This window comes from Scyliorhinus canicula, chromosome 7, assembly GCF_902713615.1.
Source record: "Scyliorhinus canicula chromosome 7, sScyCan1.1, whole genome shotgun sequence".
In the NCBI taxonomy this organism is placed as follows: domain Eukaryota; kingdom Metazoa; phylum Chordata; class Chondrichthyes; order Carcharhiniformes; family Scyliorhinidae; genus Scyliorhinus; species Scyliorhinus canicula.
The window spans coordinates 155,303,977-155,327,074 of NC_052152.1; the positions used below are offsets into that span (position 1 = coordinate 155,303,977).

Consider the following 23,098-nt stretch of genomic DNA (forward strand, 5'->3'; position numbering starts at 1 on the left):
CCGCCTAAGTCTCCAAATGATCTAAATCCTGTTGTATCCTCTGACAGTCCTCATCGCTATCCGCAATTCCACCAACCCTTGTGTCGTCTGCAAACTTACTAATCAGACCAGTTACATTTTCCTCCAAATCATTGAGAACAGCAAAGGTCCCAGCACTGATCCTTGCGGAACACCACTAGTCACAGCCCTCCAATTAGAAAAACACCCTTCCATGGCTACTCTCTGCCTTCTATGACCTAGCCAGTTCTGTATCCACCTTGCCAACTCACCCCTGATCCCATGTGACTTCACCTTTTGTACCAGTCTACCATGAGGGACCTTGTCAAAGGCCTTACTGAGGTCCATATAGACAATATCCACTGCCCTACCTGCATCAATTAACTTCGAAAAACTCTATCAAGTTAGTGAGACATGACCTCCCCTTCACAAAACCATGCTGCATCTCACTAATACGTCCATTTGCTTCCAAATGGAAGTACGGACAGTCTATTCAACACTTCCTCCTTATTAATTTTTAACCCTTCAAGTGACAGACTTTCCTTGTCTGTCACCATGGACTGAGCAGCATCTATCTCCTTGATAAAGACCAATGCAAAGACTGATGTGGGCAACATGGTAGCACAGTGGTTAGCACTGTGGCATCACACAGCCAGGGTCTCAGGTTCAATTCCTGGCTTGGGTCACTGTCTGTGCGGAGTCTGCATGTTCTCCCGTGTCTGGGTGGGTTTCCGCCGGGTGCTCCGGTTTCCTCCCACTGGTCCTGAAAGACGTGCTGTCAGGTAATTTGGATATTCTGAATTCTCCCCCTGTGTACCCAAACAGGCACCGGAATATGGCGACTAGGGGCTTTTCAAAGTAACTTCATTGTAATGTACGCCTATTTGTGCCAAAAAGATTATTATTGTAAGTTATTCGTTTAATACCTCAGCCATGCTTCCCTGCCTCCATGTGTAAAATCAGCCCTACTCCTCCTCTTACTATTTATTTACCGATAGAACAATTTGGGATTCCTCTTTATGTTTCTGCCAGTTGTTCTCGTAATCCCTCTTTGCTTCTTTAATATGCTTTTTCACCTTCCCTCTTAACATTCTGTATTCTTCTTGGTTCTCAGTTGTATTTTTGACCTGACACCTGTCATAAGCACACTGTTTCTTCTTTATCTTAATTTCTATCTCTTTTATCATTCAGGGAGCTCTTGATTTGTTTGCCCTACCTTTCCCTTTTACGGCAATATACCATGACCATATCAGGACTATTTCTGTTATGAAGGTAGCCCATTGTTCAGCTACAGTTTCTCCCACCAACCTTTCATTCCAGTTTATCCGCCCCAGCTCAGTTCTTGCCTCATTCGAGTCAGCCCTCCCCTAGTTAATTATTCTTACTCTAGATTGCCCATTGTCCCTTTTCTATAAATTGCACAATACAATGATCACTGTTCCTCCACTGAAATGTTCCTCCATTGAAACTTGATCTACTTGGCCCAACTCATTTCCAAGAGCTAGGCCCAACAGTGCATTCTTTAGTTTTGTACTGGATACATACCACAGTTATAGAAAACTTTCCTGAGTACAATCTAGGAATTTTTTGCCCCTCTCTGCCCTTTACACTACCAGCCTACATTTTGGCCATTAAAGTCCCACCATTATAACTGCTCTATAATGTTTGCATCTCTCTGTAATTGCAATGCAGATTTGTTCCTCTCCATCCTTCCAGCTAGTTGACAGCCTATTGATAACACAGCAAAGTCATTGCACCTTTTTTGTTCCTCAGCTCCAGCCACCAAAAAAACAATATCTACATTATCTTTAAAAAGGACAAGGGTCTATGATTAGCTCAATTAATACAATTTGCAGAGAAAAGAAAATCACAAATACTTTAAAAAATAGATGAGAATGAGAAAATTCTGGAAGATTAACTTTTCAAATATGTCAGTATTTTACAAGTATCAAGCCATGCCTTGAAACTAGGTTGATGACAACTCTTCATATCCAGACAACCTCTCGGTAACACTTTCTGGAAATGTAAGAAGACAAATCCACATCACATAATAGATATATTTACACTGTCTACAGCAGGTGAAAGCTATCAAAATATACTGGAGTAGATTAATGTAGCAGATTCAATGCCAAGTAAATGCTCGCAGCGTATGCTTTTGTGTTTGTTTTGTCAATGCGACAACACATTATGATGGGTGGAATTTTCCTGTATTTATTTCAGAGTGTCAGGATCGGACTGAAAACAGTGCCTAGCTCTCCAGCTGCACAGCTGAGTTTTTAGTGCAGATTATCAGGCAGTCAGAGAAAACAACATAAGTGGGCGGGGTTTTCACCATCAGTTTGGTGGGGTGGGGCCTGGTAGAGCCAGCAAGGCCTGCTCCAGAGAGATCGGAGACCCATCTCTGAAAGGGTGCCCCGATCAGAACTGAATTGAACCCCCACCATTTGGGAATCAGGGGTTCTTTCCCTCCCCCTCCCCAGGCATAATCATCGGGAACTCTCTCCTTCCCACCGCCCTCAGTATAATCATTGGAGACTGTCTCCCTCCCCCCCAGAACAATCATCAGGGGCTCTCTCCCTGTCCTCCCCAGCACAATCCTCAGTGGCTTACCCCTGTGCCCCCCCCCCCCCCCCCCCCCCCCCACCCCCACCGTCAGCACAATTGTCGGGGCCCACTCCATCCCTAGCACAACCATCGGGGGCCTTCTTCCCTCCCACAGCCAACAACTACTGCGGACATATCGGCAGCGTTTCCCCCAACTGCCCCCCTCTCCCCCACACCTGCAGGTTTCCCTCAATGACCTCGACACTCTGCCCCCCACTACCTTCTCCCACCCTGTGCCTGCAAGTTTCCCTTCAATGGCCTCGGTGCTCTCTTCCCCCCAATACACATAATGGGAACACATCGTGAATATTGGGCTAGTTGGGGGTGCAGGGCGGTTGACAGGGGGCTTACCTCAAGGTCAACATGGAGGGAGTACACAGTGCAGTAAGGAGCTACAGCATGTTGTGTAATAAGGAGTGACAATGCACAGCATAGTATGGAGTGACAGTACACTGTTGTATGAACTGGCAATCCACTGTGGTGTTGTGCAATGTAACTTGGACTAGATAATAAGTGTGGCCAGGCCCATGTCACCTACATCCCAAGACCCAAGAATAAAAGAAAAACTCATTATCATCTGTCTATAATCATATAATCAACTTTTTGATGAGAACAATCAATATAAACTTGTTGCACAGTAATGACATAGTCCTGAAGCTATAGACCATAAGATCATACAATCTAGGAGGATAAGTAGGCCATTTGGCCCATCAAGTCTGCTCTGCTATTCAATAAGATCATGACTGATCTGATATGATTTCTTTTAAATTTAGAGTACCCAATTCTGTTTTTTCCAATAAAGGGGCAATATAGCATGGTCAATTCACCTACCCTGCGCATCTTTTTGGGTTGTGGGGGTGAGACTCACGCAGACAAGGGGAGAATGTGCAGACTCCACACAGACAGTGACCCTGGGCCGGGATCGAATCTGGATCCTCGGCGCAGTGAGGCAGTAGTGCTAACCACTGTGCCACCATGCTGCCCCGATCTGAGATGATAATTCTCAACACCACTTCCCACCTTTTCCCCATAATGCTTGATTCGCTTACTGATTAAAAAGCTGTCTATCTCAGCTTTGAATATATTTAATAGTGCTGCCTCCACAGCTGTCTGCAGTAAAGAATCCCACAAATTTACTACTCTTTGAGAGAAGAAATTCTGCCTCATCTCTATCTTAAATGGATGACCCCTTACTCTGATATTATGCCCTCTGGTCCTTGACTCTCCCACAAGGGGAAACAACCTCTCAGTATCTACTCTGTCAAGCCCCCTGAGAATCCAACATGTCTCAATAAGGTTGCCTTTCATTCTTCTGAACAGTACAGGCCCTCCATACAAGGGATCAACCTTATGAACCTTCTCTGGACTGCCTCCAATGCCAGCATATCTTTCCTTTGATAAGGGGATCAGAACTGTTCACAGCATTACAGTTGTGGTCTAACTAGTGCCATGTTTAGCTTTAGTAGGACGTCTCTATTTTTATACTCTATTCTCTTTGAAATGAGGCCAACATTCTCAAAAAAGGGACAATTTAGCGTGGCGAATCCACCTACCCTGCATATCTTTTGGGTTGTGGGGGTGAAACCCAGGGAGACACGGTCAGCAGTTCAGTACGTCTGCTACTCCAGTCTCTCACTGCACCCCCTCACCCTCCCCTCATTACTCAAAGGTGATCTCTTGTGGGTTGCCCACATGTGACGAGGTCCACTTCCACCCCTCAACCTTCAGAGTGCTTCCCAGTCTCAACGTGGCTCCTCACATCCCTGCTCCTGCTCCAATCCCACATATGCCACTCCTCAACCACCTGAACTGACAGGAATACCGGCTACACTCTCCCCATCGGTGTCTCCGCAGGACAAACTTGAGCACAACTGGCATGAGAGAGCACAGTCAGCCAGGGTCATGCAGGAGCTCAGCAACCTCATCCTCGATGAAGGAAGAGCCGTTAAGCTGGCCGTGGAGGAGCCTGACCGCGCCTGTGCTGATGGCAAAGTGGGGGCAGCGAGCAAAAGCGAGAACCCTAAAGTCAAACAGTCATGGGACACTCATTGGTGAGCGTCTCAGAGCTGAAGATCCACAGCAGGCAGAGGCAGGGACATCCTAAGGATCTGGTACGCAGAGGAATGCTAAGCCCCTGGACGCTGCTGTGCCCTTGGCTGATGACATGCCATTGGGTCTGGTCAACCCTGAACTTATGGAACTGCAAAGGCAGAGTCACAAGAATCATGAAGGGATGACAACATCCCTCCTCGGACTCCAAGGTCGACTGGAGGAGACCCATCGCCTTCCGTCTGAGGGTGGCATCAGCAGCGATGGATCTTGGTGAAGGACCTGCACTCCATGGCGGGGGATATTCACTCCATGGCTCAGCTCATGACCTCTATTACTGAGAGCATTAGGTCCATGGTGCAGGGCTTCAACTGCATGGTGCAAGCACTGGTGGGCACGGCTGAGTAGAAGTACTGCTTAAGATTGGTCACCACTATAAAAATAACATATAAAAATCACTTTGTTCACCAGCAAATCCTCTTCACTGTCATTTCATGGCGCTATGCTCCGCAAATCCCCACGCACACTCGGCGTTTCATCCCTGTGCAGTGTGAGAGTAGCAGCGCAATGTCTCTACCACCTCCCACATGATGACTTAGTAAAGACGCGCTGATGCTGGCAGCCTGACATCAATGTTTAGGCCTCTCATTGTAGCCACTCTCCTCCAGTGATGAGGATGCCATGGGCTGACAAAGTGTGAAGAGGCTGACCCACACCGGAGGTTAGTTGGAGGAACACAACAGAATCCCTGACCTTGAAGGGGGCTCATGGGAGCTCATCCCACGTCGCTCAACCCCACGATCAGGCTATTCCTTGGCAGGACCTATCCAGCTCTCTGGCAGGCAGGTGTCAGACATATGGCTGACGAAGAGAAGAGCATTTCTCTGTCCTCAATGCAAGTCATCACCATTTGCATGCAGAGTCTGGCCAATGGCTTTAGCGACCTGCCCATGTAATCGGGCATCATCATGGAAACCTACTGATTTGATTTGATTTGATTTATTATTGTCACATGTACTGGTACAAAGTGAAAAGTATACAGCCGGGCCAGAGAATCGCTGGCAGCGGCCCACCGGCGATTCTCCGGCCCGCGATGGGCGCTGCGATGACACCAGCACACGCTGGCGCTCCCACACATGCACCAACTTGCGCCGGCCGGTGGAGACCCTTCGGTGCCGGTTGGCGTGGCGCCAAGCCCCTTCCGCGCCAGCCGGCAGGGCACAAACCACTCCGGTGCTGGCCTAGCCCCTGAAGGTGCGGAGGATTCCACATCTTCGAGGCGGCCCGACGCTGGAGTGGTTCACGCCATTCCTTCACGCCGGAGTTGCCCGCCCCGCCGGTTCAAAGAGAATCCCGTCCAATGGATGGGAGGCTGGTTTGCACGATGGATTCGGCTACATTACCACGCTAAGAATGGGGTTGCAATCCCCACGGTTGGAGAGCTCCTCCCCTTTGCCCTGCTCGTCCCAAAACTTAGAGGCTATGAGGGCATCCTTAGCCCTGCAGCCCATGCAGGCCTTTGTTATGGCCCAAGGTACTTCCTCCTCCTCCATGGGTTGTCCCTCGCCACCCTGCTCTGCCGCCTCCTCATCCGAAGAGATGCGGCGCTCCTCCATCTCCTCCTTTTCCAGGTAGCCTCTCCTGTGCACCTCCATGTTGTGGAGAGTGCAGCAGACCACTATTATGCGTGCCATCCTCTGGGAGTTGTATTGGAGGGCACACCCTCGACCAGTTCAATTTGCAGAACCGCAACTTGAGCAGGCCAATCGCCTGCTCAACCAACACGCTCGTTGATGCATGGAACTTGTTGTCGCGAGTCTCTGCCTCTGTTTGTGGCCTTTACTTTAGTCTCATCAGCCACCTCGCTATTGGGTACTCCTTACCCCCAAGGAGCCATCCTTCCAGATGCTGTTCTCCAACATAAAGGTCTGAAATCTGTGGGCGCCCTATTTTTTTTTTTTAATAATAAATTTAGAGTACCCATTTCATTTTTTCCAATTAAGGGGCAATTTAGCGTGGCCAATTCACCTACCCTGCACATCTTTGGGTTGTGGGGGCGAAACCCAAGCAAACACGGGGGGAATGTGAAAACTCCACACAGACAGTGACCCAGGGCCGGGATTGAACCTGTGACCTCTGCGTCGTGAGGCAGAGTGCTAGCCACTCCACCATCGTGTTGCCCTTTGAGTGCCCTAAGATGTAACTATCATGGACGCTCCCAGAAATTGGGACCACAACTGGATGATTTGAATCATGTGGTCACAGACAATCTGGATGTTGAAGGAGTAAAATCCCTTGCAGTTCATAAAGGGTGCTGTACAATACCATTGAGAGCAGAAGGCGACGTGGATGCAGTCTATCACACGCTCCACTTGGGGCATGCCAACTAAGTGGCCAAAGCCCATGGCCCTTGCATCCTGGCTCACCTGGTCCCGGTTCATGTAGATGTGGCCCTCACATAAAGGGCATCTGTGACCTCCAGAGCCTGGATTCTCCTTTCCGGGGACTAAGTCCCCACGCCGGTGGGAAAACCGGCGGCAACGACTCCGACATCAACGGGCCCCCCCAAGGTGAGGAATTCTCCACTTTCGGGGCTGGGTGGATGCCAGAGGGGTTGACGCTGCTCCAGCCGATACCGAAGGGACTACGCTGGTTCGCGCATGAGCCAAAGGTCTGGCGTGATCTCGCGCATGCACGGAACCGCCAGCATGTTTTGCCGCATGCGGCGGAGGAGGGGGGGGGGGGGGTTCTCTTTAACCGCGCCGGCCATGGCGGAGCCCTACAGGGGCCGGCGTGCAAGGAAGGATTGCCCCCACGTCACAGGTCCACCCGCAGATCGGTGGGCCCCGATCACAGCCCAGGCCACCGTGGGGACCCCCCTTGGGGTCGGATCCCCCCCTCCCCCCCCCCCACACACACAGCCGACTTACCTGCCAGGTCCCGCTGGTGTCAGAGCTGAGTGATTCACGCCGGTGGGACTGTCCAAAAGGGGACAGCCGCTCGGCCGATCGGGGCCCGGAGGATTGCCGGGGAGGGGGGCTGCTGCCAATGGCCCCCGACCGGAGTGGCATGAACCCCGCTCCCGCTTGAAAAGTGGCACTGGAGAATATGGCAGCCGGCATCAGGGCGGGATTTGCGCCGCCCCCCGGATATTCTCCGACCCGGCGGGGGTTGGAGAATCCCACCTGAGGCATTCACACAGATGGTCAGAGCGGTGGCAACTTTAAGGGTCATGTGCTTCCAACTCTTGCAGGACATGGCAGAGGTGATCCACTGCCCCTGGGACAGGTGCAATCTTCTCAGGCTCTGTGACTCTGACAAGGTTGTCCGATGTCGGGAGACCATTTGCTGACACAGTCTGAACCAGGGCTTTTCCCTCTGTACTGCTGCTTCCTGTACAGCTATGTGCCCAGTCTCCCCCTCCTCAGCTTGGTATTGGTCCTGACCATGTGCAGCAGCAAGTCTTTGGCCCTGCTGCTGCTCTGCCACAATTAGTAGAAATGTCAACTCGATAAGCTCTATGATTCTCCTGAATCATGCACTTAGAGAAGAAAACTAAAGTGAGCAATGAGGATTCCTGAGAAAGGCCCGCCCCTTAGCTCCCTTCACCTCTGGGACCTTCACCATGTGCTTCCCCTCCGTTAATTATCACACTCTCCACTCTCACAGTGCCATATACTCAAACCTGTCCCACTCAACTCCACCAGGATTACAAACCTGGAAACTTGAGAATCTCACTGGCATATTTCTCCTGGCACATTTCCCAAACCCTCCTTCCCTGCTCTTGAGTTAGGTGACAGGACTATTGAGTGGATGCATGTGACCCACATTTGCAACATCATGGGGTACCACAAAGAAGCCCTGCGTTGAATTTATCGATGTCCCCCGGGTCCTCTCCGATGCACCCTGAGCAGTGATGAACCTGGAGAATCATGGCTTCCTGAGCACTCACCTCCAATATCCCTCTCAAAGGTGGGGCCACCAGGTTCATGCTTTTGTAGATCTGTTGTAAATGACGCTGGTGTGACATCACAATGGATCCTGGTGAATATTCCATGCTGGGGGAGGGGGGTGGGTGGTCTGGAATGAGTGCTTACTAATGACATGCTAAAGTATTAAAATTTGGTTCCCGGGATCCTGCGGTGTGATCATGCTACCCCATAGGTGGGCGAAAATGGCAAATTCTAATCATACTGGAGAGAATCACGATTTTCGAATTCCCTCCGGATTTTGAGACATTTTAAAGTTTGCACATATATAGATATCCTTGGATTTAGATAAAGGGAACTTTTAGATGTTTTCTTTCATAATGTGGAGATGCCGGTGTCGGACTGGGGTGAACACAGTAAGAAGTCTTGCAACACCAGGTTAAAGTCCAACAGGTTTGTTTCAAACACTAGCTTTTGGAGCGCAGCTCCTTCCTCAGGTGAATGAAGAGGTCAGGAATTCAGCTGGATTCCAGAGGCCTCTTCATTCACCTGAGGAAGAAGCAGTGCTCCGAAAGCTAGTGTTTGAAACAAACCTGTTGGACTTCAACCTGGTGTTGTAAGACTTCTTACTGTCTTCTTTCATAATGTGCTAAATATTAATTACTGCCAATCAATTACTGGCACTGAAAATTACAAGCATGGAATCTTATTCCTTCAGGTTTTAATTGGAGATTTAAAAAATGTAATATTTGAAATTTCATTTCTTTTTACTTCTCCTGTTTTTCTCTCTGTGTAATCTAGTCTTTCTTTCCCTTGCTTTATTTTTCTTTATGTACCTGATTTGACACTGAATTCACCCATTCTTTACTTTGTTAATTCCATAATCCTTCAGTCCAATTAAGGAGATATGCAATTGTTTGTCATGTTCAATCAGGTCCCAGATGCCTCAGGATAATGGGCAGAAATTTATTGAAGCACCTCAGAGTGCAACTTACTCTGGGTAGACAACTTAAATACTATTGCCACATGTACCAACCTGACAGTGTCCCTGGAAGTACCAAGATGGCACCGCCAAGGTGTTAGGGTGCCAGAATGCCCTGACCACCCAGGGCTACTATGGCCTCTGAGTCCCCTGGCATGTTTATCATGCCTCGTCTCTGTTTGTGGAGAGTGTAGTGATTCCCACCGGTGGCACATTACTCTGGCAGATGGGACTAAGGCACGTATCTGGAAGATTCAACCTCAAGCCGACTTTGCATATTTAAATCCATTTAAAGGAATGGTAATCAGATTCACTCCAACATAGCTGGGAGGGCCCAGGAATATCACAAATTTGTCAGGTACAAATTCCGTTTCAGGGTTTCCCCAGTACTTTCCAGACATAGCGGGATTTGCACCGAGTACAATGCGGCTGGAAAATCGTCCCTAACATCTTTTACATTGACGCATATCAAAACCCCATACAAAATAAATTTATTTTTGAAATGTTCTGTCTGTTGCTACAAAGGTTGTTATTGTGGGATGAAAGCAACCAAAGACAGCACAGCAAAACCCGATGTCTAACTATCCCACCCAATTCCAATCTCAACCCCACTCTCCCCAACAAAACATTCTGATGGGATTGAACACCTTGCATATCATTCTCATGCAGAGCATATGAGAACTTCATTGTGAAACAACCTTTCATGCTGATAAAGAACTGAAGCAGAATTGACACATTTTAGTGCTAATGTAAGGCTCACCATAAGTTTCATTCATCCATTATGGACATAAGAAAGTAAACCGTGTGCAGAGTGGGGCAGAGGGGTTTGTTGGCACAGGGATGTATAATGGAGATTTAACAACTAGGACAGGATGTGTGACATTGAAAGGAGGGAAGAATTATGTCCATCAGCCTTGGTGCTATTACCCCACAACCCAATAATGTTACTTCCATTGAAGACTCCACTTGGTATTAAACCCCCTGCGTGGTGTCAAAGAAGATCGAGTAGCAAATAAATGTCTCATGAAACTTTTCTGAATACTTTCCCTGAGGCAGCACAGTGAGTTTTTTCTGCCACCTTCTCCACCTCACGGGGCCTATTTTTCACTCTCTGGTGCTTCCTGTTTCCTCTGAACACTTTCTAAAATTATTTTCCTGCCATGCTTTTTAAAAAACCTATCCTGACTGCCTGTGGCAGCTTGTCACTGTAGCTCATTCTCTCTTTGCACAAAGACTGAACAGTGTGCCTGAAGATGCCCTTCACACTTCTACCACCGGATGGAGCTTCACAAGTTGGGGCAAGATCTGTACCGTTATAATGTCATGTGTGCATTGTGGGCAAATCTTTTTCTCTAAAATTCGTAGGACATCCACCAGTAATTTAATGAATCTGTGCCCTGTACCTTATGGAAAATTGCAAAGGCACTTACCTTTCCTTCAGAACCTTTTGCAGAATCGGCCTGTTTCTCATCCTCTTTGACTGACTGCAATTGGAAATACAATCTGCTGTTACTTAATGAAAAAATTGACTTTTAAATGAGATGTGCATTCAGTTTCATATATCTATTCTATAAGTCTCAAATACACCAATGAGTTCAGGATCAGAAGCAGCAGCAAACATACTAACTTGTTACAGGTTCTTTTTCTGCCTCTCCCCATTGCTCTGTTCCTGTTACAACAGTTACTTTCAGTGTTCATCAAATTCAGCCTACCCGTGAGGATATTTTGTAATCTTTGTTGAAATGGAAGGGCTTCTGGAAATTGCACAAGTTTTATCACAAACTACAAATAAAGGAGGAATTTAAAATTGAAACAATGCATGTCTTTTCAGAATTTAAAAAAATGCAGATTATTGCACAGACTTTCATAATGCATCGACAAAGATAAAAGGCAGGTCATGGCATTTTGGTTTTGTGCTTTTCATCAGAATTTTATGTTCTGACTCTAGATTTTCAGCATTTGCTGTTTTTGTTTCCTTTTCAATTTACCCTTGGGATTTTTTTTTGGACTCCATGAATGCCAGCTCATCATTCATTTTAAAAGGATGGAAATCACTTGTTGGCAAACCTTAGAAGCTGGAAACTTTAGTCTACATATTTGTTTCAAGGTTTTGATTGGTCTCACCCATTTTTACAATCAATAGAAGAGATGTTGATAATACAACATCCTTCAAGCTTACAGCCAACTTTTTAAGAGTTGTCTGCATTTTTTTCATTAAAAAGGATCAAAACAGAGAGTACTTTCCTCGGTGTGCCTCAGTCATTTTTCTAAGCAATTTACTTAATTACTAAATGGTTTATAATTTTCAATAAACTTTCATTCCTGCACGCAAACCTTTTTCTCGATTTATCTCCCTGCTGGAGTGTGGTTAGGGGTTACTTACTAGTATATCCCAAGTGCTTCCGTTCCATTTGTCAGTCTTAACGATGAATGGTGTTCATTTATTCCAATCTGGAGGGCAACGTAGCAAATCTGCTCCTGTCTTTAACTCACCTGTGATCCTACACTTGTGCCTTCCAGTAGGGATCATGATGTGATGCTGTGGCTGACAATGTATATATTTAAAATAAATTTAGAGTACCCAATTATATTTTTTCCAACTATGGGGCAATTTTAGCATGGCCAATCCACTTAGCCTGTACATCTTTGGGTTGTAGGGGTGAGGCCCATGCAGACACGGGAAGAATTTGTAAACTCCACACCGACAGTGACTCGGGAATGAACCCGGGTCCTTGGCGCCATGAGGCAGCAGTGCTAATTACTGTGCCACCCCGTGCTGCCCTGACAACATATTTTTCATCGTTTTCTTTCATAAAGGCTTTGGGAGAATGCCAGAGGCAAGGTTCCAACTCAGATTAATCTACTTTTAATGTTTCCGAGTCCCATTGCAATTTTTGTGATATAAAGTTCATTATTGGCTTAGTATAAAATTATGTCCTTTGCGTTGCCTTATTAGAATTGTGCCTGCTACATCCTGGATTAATAACAAGCGTGTCTATGTCAATGATACACATTTCTGGTCTATATTGGAACATGAGTTAATTTGTGCCACATGTTATTTGATGTGGTCCTGAACAACGCTAACTACATTCTACTAAGGTCACGACTCACGAGTGTTTCTAATGAAATAACAGTGGATATCTGTAACGGATTACTGCTTACAACCATCACATTTTCAGTCAATACATGCTGTTTCTAACAATCAGTGCTTGTAAAAAGCAGAATGTTCTCTGAAGACTGGCAGAACTATTTTAAAAAGTATATGGCTGGTGCAAAGACCATTATTCATATATCCTGCATAAATTTTCAAAAATACATTTTTCAGCAATTTGTTTTTTAGATGGTCTTTGCAATTCCACGATAGCTTCCTGAATACAAGCAGAAGCATTGTGAAGCATTAAATGTTTTCAGCGTGTAAAAGTTTCAATTATAAATAAGTGAGGCCAATTTCAGGGTTCAGAGCTGAGTGCACTTTTGATTTTGGTCAATATAAATGATTTGGACTAGGAAGGACATATTTTAAATTTACCGCTGACACAGCAGTAGGAATTTTAGCAAGCTTTGAGGAGAACTGTAAATAACTCTAGGAGAAAATAAACAGGTGGGCAGATTAGAGAGACAGATGGCAAGTAGAGTGTAACGTGAAGAAGTGTGAGGTAATGCACTTTAGGAAGGAAAACAAGGACTCTGAGTATAAAACCAATGCAAAGATGCTGAACCAGGGGAAGAACAAAAAGACCGAGCGATTGAAATACAGAATAGTTGATGCAGAGACTACTGCATCTCTTCTGGAAAGAATGAATGAGTATTTGAATGCATGAAAGATATATGGCTAGGGGGAGAGAGCAGGGCAGTGGGATTAGTTTCAGATTGCTCTCGCAAAGAGACGGCACAATGGGTTGAATGGAGTCCTTATATACTGTAAAATTCTATGCTTCTATTATTAACATCCCATTTCTTTGTCAGCATTGTCAGTGAGTATGTGCCTCCAAATGAGTGCTGTTGCTCTGTTTCAAAAGGAGCCCAGTTTGCGCTGCTAATGCAATCTGGCAACCACATTAAAGAAAATGACTGCAAAATTCAGATGCAAAGCAGCTGGTTTTTTGCTGTTAGAGGTGCCATTTTGACTCCAAAATGGCATCTGCAGCAAGTGCACTTCCAGAGCTGACTTTGTATTGGAAAGTCCAAATTTCAGCATATCTGGCCTTGTACTGGACACTCTCATGTCTGGTATTTTGAAGGTCATACTGTTTGCAAGGTCATGGCCCAATCTGACAGAAGATTGTTTCATTTGCAGGCAATTGGCAATCAATCTAGATATTATTCAGACATGTATGATATAAAAATACACTAATTAGAGGCTAGGCGGTTCTGGTTGGTCTCCCTACCAGCCTCTACCAAATGTTGGTTGTGATAATTTCCAGGTTAGTGGAATTTCCAGGTTCTTCAAAGCCCCTTGAAGAAAGGTACTATCGGTCCTGCACTGCGTCCTTACAATGCTGTTCTCAACATTATATGACTATTGTCCAGCCATTGGGCAATACTGACATTAGTCATTCAAAGTAATTTCCTGGTCGGTTAGTGACCATGCAAAACGATCCTAGCATTTTCCTCATGACAGCCACAATCCTGACACTCGCCACACCATTCGCCAATTCAAAGTGAAAATCGCTTATTGTCACAAGTAGGCTTCAAATGAAGTTACTGTGAAAAGCACCTCATCACTACATTTCGGCGCCTGTTCGGGGAGGCTGGTTGGGAATTGAACCGTGCTGCTGGCCTACCTTGGTCTGCTTTAAAAGCCAGCTATTTAGCCCAGTGTGCTAAATCAGCCCCGCGCTTTAGAGAAAGACATTGTTCAATCCTGAATGGTCAAAAGAACATAGAACATAGAAAAATACAGCACAGAACAGGCCCTTCGGCCCATGAATGTTGTGCCGAACCTTTGACCTAGGTTAATCATAGATTATCATAGAATATACAGTGCAGAAGGAGGCCACTCGGCCCATCCAGTCCGCACCGGCTCCCGGAAAGAGCACCCCACCCAAGGTCAACACCCCCACCCTATCCCCACAACCCAGTAACCCCACCCAATACTAAGGGCAATTTTGGACACTAAGGGCAATTTATCATGGCCAATCCACCTAATCTGCACATCTTTGGACTGTGGGAGGAAACCGGAGTACCCGGAGGAAACCCACGCACACAAGGGGAGGATGTGCAGACTCCGCACAGACAGTGACCCAAGCCGGAATCGAACCTGGGACCATGGAGCTGTGAAGCAATTGTGCTATCCACAATGCTACCGTGCTGCCCTTAAGAACAAATTAATCTACACTCCATTATTCTACCGTAATCCATGTACCTATCTAATAGCCGCTTGAAGGTCCCTAATGTTTCCGTCTCAACTACTTCCACAGGCAGTGCATTCCATGCCCCCACTACTCTCTGGGTAAAGAACCTACCTCTGACATCCCCCCTATATCTTCCACCATTCACCTTAAATTTATGTCCCCTTGTAATGGCTTGTTCCACCCGGGGAAAAAGTCTCTGACTGTCTACTCTATCTATTCCCCTGATCATCAAGGCTAAGGGGTAACAGATTTAAAATAGAATTCTGTGGAATTCTCTTCCCCAGCGTGCAGTGGCCGGCGGAATACTAAACAAATTTAACGAGGAGATAGATAGGATTTTAATTAGTAACAGGGTGAACAGTTATGGGGTGAGGGCAGGAAGGTGGAGATGATATTGAGGTGAGATCAGCCATGATCACATTGAATGGCTGAGCAGGCTCGAGGGGCTGAATTGCCTACTCCTGTTCCTAGTTCTTATGTCCTCGCCGTGCCTTTGCCTGGCCTATTGCTCCTGTGCAGTGGCTGCAGAATTGTATTTGAAAGCTGCTATCTTTCAGTGAAGGAGGCTGCAGATGGCCTGAAGGACGGACTGTGGACTGCACCAAATTGCCATGGGCAGCAACAATCTGGACTGAATGAATTGTTGACAGGTAACTCCAAGGGCACAAGTGCAGTGATAGAAGAAAAATGTTGTGATGGTAAGAAAGGACAGCTGTTTTGTGCTCCACTGCCACTAGGCTAGGCCAGCACCTCAGCAACCCTAGCTATGTTGAACGATAGATTGCTGGACTGTTCTGTGACCCTTCAAGCCTTGCATCTGCAGTTATGATGGGAGCAATCTGAGGCTTCGTGACAGCAGGCTCCGCTTGCATGGTTTCAGCCTGAACTTCCACTGTAACTCTCTGGCATTTGCGCATTCAGCTTGTGATGCAATAGAAGTTGAGACATTGGCCAACAGATGTTGGATTATGGATGGGTCGCAAGTGTTCTTGTGAAGTTAGTCACCACTTACAAGTTGAAGAAGATGGTTTCTAAACCCTGACTAAAGTTTGCGCTGAACTCCTCTGCACTTCTCTTTATTAACCACAAGCTTTTCGGCAATCCTGCACCAAGCATTTCACTGCACATGCCCACAAACATTCTTTTCTATGCCACCCCATCAAAGTCTTCATCTGAGTCCTCTGCAGCATAATTTGTGTGCTAACATGGCCTCCAGCAAGCTGGCACCAGTACTACCCATGTGCCCTGCCCTGGCTGTAGCCTAATCATGGCCCGTCTCACACCGCATGCAGAGCCTGCCCTTAAACTATTTTCAAAAATATGTGCAATGCCCATTTCTGAGCTGGTGCCTGCGTGTGTTAGAGTGAGTAACAGTGCCTCATCACTGTCTTCCTGTTCTTCCATCAATGCCAGGCCAGGTTGCAACTCTTGGGTACTTGAAAGGAGTAAGGCGCAAGGCTGGGACTGTGGTGAGCGGAGGGAGAGAAAGCACCAGGTGCATGCTAACCCCACCTTAAGCTTGGGAGCCAAAAGAGATTGCTGGGTGACGGGCATGTGGGATGTGAGAAGGAGGATTAGGCATGTCGTCTTTCATGGTTTTAACCTCACAGCTGGCCATGGACCTAGTCATGGCTGTTCCAATGATGGCGAACACCATCTGTTCAATGGGATGAGGACATGTAGCCATGTTTGTCCTCTGACTATGTACCACCTTGACCTGGAAGGGAAAGGCAATTGTGTTAGTGAGTGTGATCAAATGTGTTTGCGTAATGTGCTTGTCATGGTTAAATAGCTGGTTGTGTGTGCAAGCTTTGGGATGTTGGTGCACGGCTTGCAACAGAGCTAAGCTGAAGTGAAGCCACAAATATTAGATATAAGTCATTATTGATTGAGATTGTTGGTACATAAGTAACGGGGAGGTAGTCCATTGGGCAGTATTGTTAAGCTAATGGGGCAGTTGCACAATTTGGCATATACTGATATTGGCCTTGTGTGTGAAATTCTTAAACGTCTTGTGGCAGTATATCCAGGTCCATGGGGCTGGACTCTTGGCATTACACGTCACACCTATCTGCTCCTGTTCTGAGAGTTTATTTGGAGGACCTCCTAGTTGCCTGCAGAGAGATGAATCCCTCGTCTCCTTTGCACCTCCTTGACTTAGTGTCCAGTGCAGCATCGGAAAATCTTGGAACTTACTTTCTGCCATGTTGTGTCGTCATTCAATGTTCTGCTTTTGTAACCAGTTCCAGCACCTGTTCTGAGCAGAATGTATCCCCCATTTACAGGTTGGCTTTATGTGGTGCTAGCTTCTTATGATTTTGCACCCACTGTTCAAATGTGCAGCCATACAATAGAATGTTTGGTAGTAGCTGCATATTAGAATCATTTAAATTGTTTTGTAAGCTGTCTACATCGGCAGCAACAGACAAAGTTAATCCTACATCCCAATCCTCAGACCTGTTTTCGTGTTTTGCAGAATTTTGCGGCCAATCGCTCTGGAAGATGGGACTCACTTTGCAACACATATGAAACAATGTCAAACTTTCAAGGAATGTTTACTCATCATATTGAACATCCAGAATAGTGAATGCAAATCTTAACTATTAATCATGATGATAGTTAAACTGGAAAAGCAAAACAATTCCCTGTGATTTCTGAGGACTGTAGTTGCCTAATCAGAATTTTACTGGTGTTTCCATTATGGCCAATCTGGCAACTTCCTTTGGCATTTTTCCTACATTTCTACCGCACCTCAGTCCAAACTTTCCCCCACCCGATGGCGAGTTCTGAATCTCGCCCAAAAATGGCGAGAATATCATTAACCCTTATTTGCATTCATTTCAATCTCATTGATGAGACTGAAGTGGAATGCAGCAACCTCTCAGGAATTACCCAGCCACGCAGTATCCTGTAAGTTTCAATAAGATCCCCCCTCATCCTTCTAAACTTCAACGAGTACAGACTCAGAGTCCTCAACCGTTCCTCATACGACAAGCTCTTCATTCCAGGGATCATACTTGTCAACCTCCTCTGGACTCTTTCCAAGGCCAGCACATCTTTCCTTAGATACGGGGCCCAAAGCTGCTCACAATACTCCAAATGGGGTCTGAGCAGAGCCTTATACAGCCTCAGAAGTACATCCCTGATTCTAGCCCTCTTGACATGAATGCTAACATTGCATTTGCCTTCCTAACTGGTGACTGAACCTGCACGTTGACCTTAAGAGAATCGTGAACAAGGACTCCCAAGTCCCTTTGTGCTTCTGATTTCTAAATTTCTCCTTCCAAAGTGCACAACCGAACAGGCGCCGGAATGTGGCGACTAGGGGCTTTTCACAGTAACTTCATTTGAAGCCTACTTGTGACAATAAGCGATTTTCATTTTAATTTCATAACCTCACACTTTTCCACATTGTATTTCATCTGCCACTTCATTGCCCACTCTCCTAGCCTGACCATATCCTTCTGCAGCCCCTTGCTTCCTCAACATCACCTGTCCCTCCACAGATATTTGTATCATCTGCAAACTTAGCAACAGTGCCTTCAGTTCCTTTTTCCAGATCATTAATGTATATTGTGAAAAGTTGTGGTCCCAGCACAGACCCACTGAGGCACGCCACTAGTCACCAGCTGCCATCCTGAAAAAGACCCCTTTATCCCCATTCTCTGCCTTCTGCCAGTCAGCCAATCCTCTATCCATGCCAGGATCTTATGCTTAACACCATGGGCTCTTAACTTATTTAACAATATCCTATGTGGCACCTTGTCAAAGGCCTTTTGGAAATCTAAATATATCATGTCCACTGGTTCTCCTTTGTCTAACTTCCTTGTTACCTCCTCAAAGAACTCTAACAGATTGGTCAGACATGACCTCCCATTGACAAAGCCGTGCTGACTCAGACCTATTTTATCATGCACTTCCAAGTACTCTGCGATCTCATCTTTAATAACAGACTCTAAAATCTTACCAATGACCAAAGTCAGGTTAACCAGCCTATCATTTCCATCTTCTGCCTCCCTCCCTTCTTAAACAATGGTGTTACGTTAGCCTCTTTTCAGTCCTCTTGGATCCTTCCTACCTCCAGTGATTCATGAAAGATCACCACCAATGCCTCCAGAATCTCTTCAGCTATCTCTTTTAGAACCCTGGGGTGTAGTCCATCTGGTCCAGGTGACTTATCCACCTTCAGACTTTTCAGTTTCCCCAGAACATTTTCCTTAGAACATACAGTGCAGAAGGAAGTCATTCGGTCCATCGAGGCTGCACCGACCCACTTAAGCCCTCACTTCTATCCTATCCCTGAAACCCAATAACCCCACCTCACTTTTTTGGACACTAAGGGCAATTTAGCATGGCCAAACCACCTAACCTGCATATCTTTGGACTGTGGGAAGAAACCGGAGCACCCGGCGGAAACCCTCACAGACACAGGGAGAACGTGCAGACTCCATACAGTAACCCAGTGGGCAATCGAATCTGGGGCCCTGGCGCTGTGAAGCCACAGTGCTAGCCACTGTGCTACCGTGCTTCCCTCACCTCTGCCCCCTAATTCTCCTGGAGCTCTGGCATCCGACTGGTGTCTTCCACCATGAAGACTGATGCAAAGTAACCATTCAGTGCGTCTGCCATTTCTTTGTTTCCTATTATTACTTCTCCAGCCATGTTTTCCAGTGGTCCAATGTCTATTTTTGCCTCTCTCTTACCTTTTATATATTGAAAAAAACTCTTCCTATCTTCTTTTATATTACTAGCTCGCTTGCACTCATATTTCATCTTCTCTCCCCTTCTTGATTTTTCAATTGTCCTCTGCTCACTTTTTAAAAATAAATTTACCCAATTCATTTTTTCCAATGAAGGGGCAATTTAGTGTGGCCAATCCACCTAACCTGCACATCTTTGGGTTGTGGGGGCAAAACCCACGCAAACACGGGGAGAATGTGCAAACTTCACACGGACAGTGACCCAGAGCCGGGATCGAACCTGGGACCTCGGCGCCGTGAGGCAGCAGGGCTAACCCACTGCGCCACCGTGCTGCCCCGTCCTCTGCTCACTTTTCGAGGCTTCCCAATCCTCTGGCTTCTCACTAATCCTCGCCACTTTGTATGCTTTTTCTTTTGCTTTTATGCTGTCCTTGACTTCCCTCGTCAACCATGGATGCCTTGTCCTCCCCTTACCATGTTTCCTCCTCCTCGGGATGAATTTCTGCTGTGCCTCCCGAATAATCCCTCAAAAAGCTTGCCATTGCTGTTCCACTGTGCTCCCTGTTGGGCTCCTTTTCCAATCAATTCTGGCCAGCTCCTCCCTCATGTCTTTGTAGTTACCCTTATTTAATTGCAATACCGTTACATCTGATTCCAACTTCTCCTTCTCAAACTGCAGGGTAAATTCTATCATATTGTGGTCACTGCTCCTTAAGGGTTCCTTCACCTTAAGATCCCTAATCAAGTCTGCCTCATTGCACATAACCAAATCCAGAATTGCCTGTTCTCTAGTGGGCTCTACCACAAGGTGCTCCAAAAAAACATCTCTTAAACATTCCACAAATTCCTTTTCTTGGGATCCACGACCAACCTGCTTTTCCCAATCCACCTGCATATTGAAGTCCACAATGATGATTGTAATATTGCCTTTTTTATTTGCTTTCTCTATCTCCTGATTTATTTTCTGCCCCACATCCTGACTACTGCAAGGGGACCTGTACATAACTCCTATCAGGGTCTTTTTACCTTTGCCTTTTGAGTGTGAGCAGCTTCTAGCTTCACAGCTGATGGATATTGCAAATGAGGATTTGGCCTTGTTAGTTGTGAGAGAACTTCACACTTAAGTGGCTTCTCAAAGCCACACGTGTCATGTCTCAGAGGATGATGAGTGCATGGGGTAGAGGTGGCCAGGGATGAGTGTGTAGAGCAAGGTTTGCCAACACAACTGGCTCACTGGATGGCACTCTGAGAGAAGGTGGGGGAGGCTTGGGGGATTTGTGGGCCCTGGGATGGAAGCCCTAACTGATTGTCAGTCTACCTCCTTCTCCAATTCATTATAGATACCAAAACAGATGGTGGTGTTGGATCCACAACAGCTACCATCGCTTTTCTGGTGGAAGCCCAGACGGCCAGACGCCGAATAAGGCAGCAGCAGCGACGATGCAGGTTGGAGGCAGCATCCCATGTGCGGGGGGTCACTGCACACTCTGAAGACCCAGCCACCCATCAGGCTGAGGAAGAACCCAAAGGGTGAGGCCAGCGATGACCCATGGTGTACAGGCATCGATGGTCTTTCGCTGAGATGATGAACAGGATGTGTTGCATGAGACTCCATTTCAACAAAGAGACATTGCAGCACTTATGCCATGTTCTTAGGGACTTGGCACCCTGTGGAGGAGGAGGACACCCAGTCCACATGGCCATGAAGGTCACCGCAGCCGTGAACATTTATGGAGTGGCTCATACCAGGGGCGGGATTCTCCGCCCCGCCGTGCCACATTTCTGCCCCGACCGGCCGGCGGAATTCTCCGTTACGCCGGCCGGTCAATGGGGTTTCCCATTGTGGGGCAGCCGCACGCCGTCGGGAAACCCCCGGGCTCCGGCAAAATGGAGAATCCCGCCCATGGTCTTGAGCGGGGTCGTGTGTGACATTTCACAATTTACAGCCTACAGGTCATCCAGGAGGTTACGGATGCCCTGAGTACCCGGGCATCCAATTACATCACCTTTGAGCTAGACCAGGCCCACCAAGATGCCCGGGCTGCAGGACTTTCCACCATCGCCAGATGCCCTGGGTCCAAGGGGCAATAGATGGAATGCATGTTGCCTTGCGAGCACTGGGGCATCAGGGAGTGCCTTATATTGACAGGAAGGGATTCCACTCCATGAATGTTCAGATTGTGTGCGACCACCGCCTCCATATCATGCACTTGTGTGCCTGCTACCCTGACAGAGTGCATGATAGCGACATCCTGGAGATCAACAGAATGTTCGAGTACCACCCCAGGATAACAGGTTGGCTCTTGGGGGGACACAGGCCAACTGCTAAGGTCCTGACTAATGATGCCTGTTGCCTGTGCGGAGCCCTGAGACGAAGGTGGAGACCCGATATAATGAGACCCGTGCTACCACCCTTGCTGTCATTGAGTGGTGCATCAGACTGCTCAAACAAAATGCGATTCTAATGCCTGAACCACTCTGGTGGTGTCCTGCAGCAGCCCCCCCCCCCCCCCCCGTCTTGGCCATTTCCCGTTTATTATGGGCTATCTTCTCCTGCAGGGACAAAGAAAAGGCTTTGTGAACCACACACTTGATGGGTCGGGGGGGGGGGGGGGGGGGGAGGGGTCTTTTGCAGGTGGCATGTGTGAACACCGCACCTGGACATGAAGGGGTTGTGCTGGTGGGTGCCAGGGGGTTCTGAGGAACAAGCGCGAGGATTGGATGTGGGGAGGATACGAGGTGTCAGCCAATGAGTTGTTTGAGGGGGAGGGGGCGTCTGGGAATTTGAGAGGTGGCAGGGGAAACTGATGCCTGGAGAGAGGTGGTAACTTACCCTTGCAGCTTGGTGGAGGTTGGTGGTCTTCTGGCGACATTGGATGCTGGTCCTCCTGGTCATGCTGCCCAAACTGACAGCTGCCACTGTCTCCCAGATGGCAGTGCTGACCCTGCTGCTGGTCCTCTGACCCCCCTCAGGGGAACAGGAAGCCCTATCTCACATCGACGGTATCGAGGAGCCTGGTCAGGTCGGAATCACCAAAGCGAGGAGCAGGTCTGCGTGCTGCCATACTTATGTGTTGACCGGGAGTGAACGGTGAGGGGGCGTTTAAATGCAGCCCTCTCTTGTTAACAGTGAAAAGCTGCGTCATGAGCCCAGGGAATCAGATGGCGAGACAGCCATATGGCCCGTGATTGTGCTAATGCAGCCGTTGAGAAACACCCAGCCAACCACGCCCAAAATGAACTCGGAAATGTTTCTGTTAAACCGAGCCCAGGAACGCAATTGAGGCATTTTGAAAACTAAGATGGCATATTTTCCTCCCAAATAAAATGCAAATGTCTGTTATGAAGGAAAAAACATTGATTCTCTGAAATCCCGGCCAAGTGTTGATGTCAGCGTAAACACTGGAGTGGTGTACGCTGGCGTCAACGGGATTCCTGGCCCAGCAATTCAGCGGTCTTCAGGGGGCGAGCACAGTGGCGGAA

The 23,098-nt window shown here is 47.2% G+C and overlaps 1 protein-coding gene across 4 annotated transcripts in view; it reads right to left on the reverse strand.

The window, feature by feature from the left end:
* The window catches only part of bcas1 (brain enriched myelin associated protein 1), a 228,128-nt gene that overhangs the window by 18,054 nt on the left and 186,976 nt on the right, over positions 1–23,098 (reverse strand). For all 4 annotated transcript variants that reach the window (XM_038803114.1, XM_038803115.1, XM_038803116.1 and 1 more), the window contains one exon: positions 10,992–11,045. In XM_038803114.1, coding sequence (XP_038659042.1) covers positions 10,992–11,045 — 54 coding nt within the window. The remainder of the gene's footprint in view (positions 1–10,991; positions 11,046–23,098) is intronic.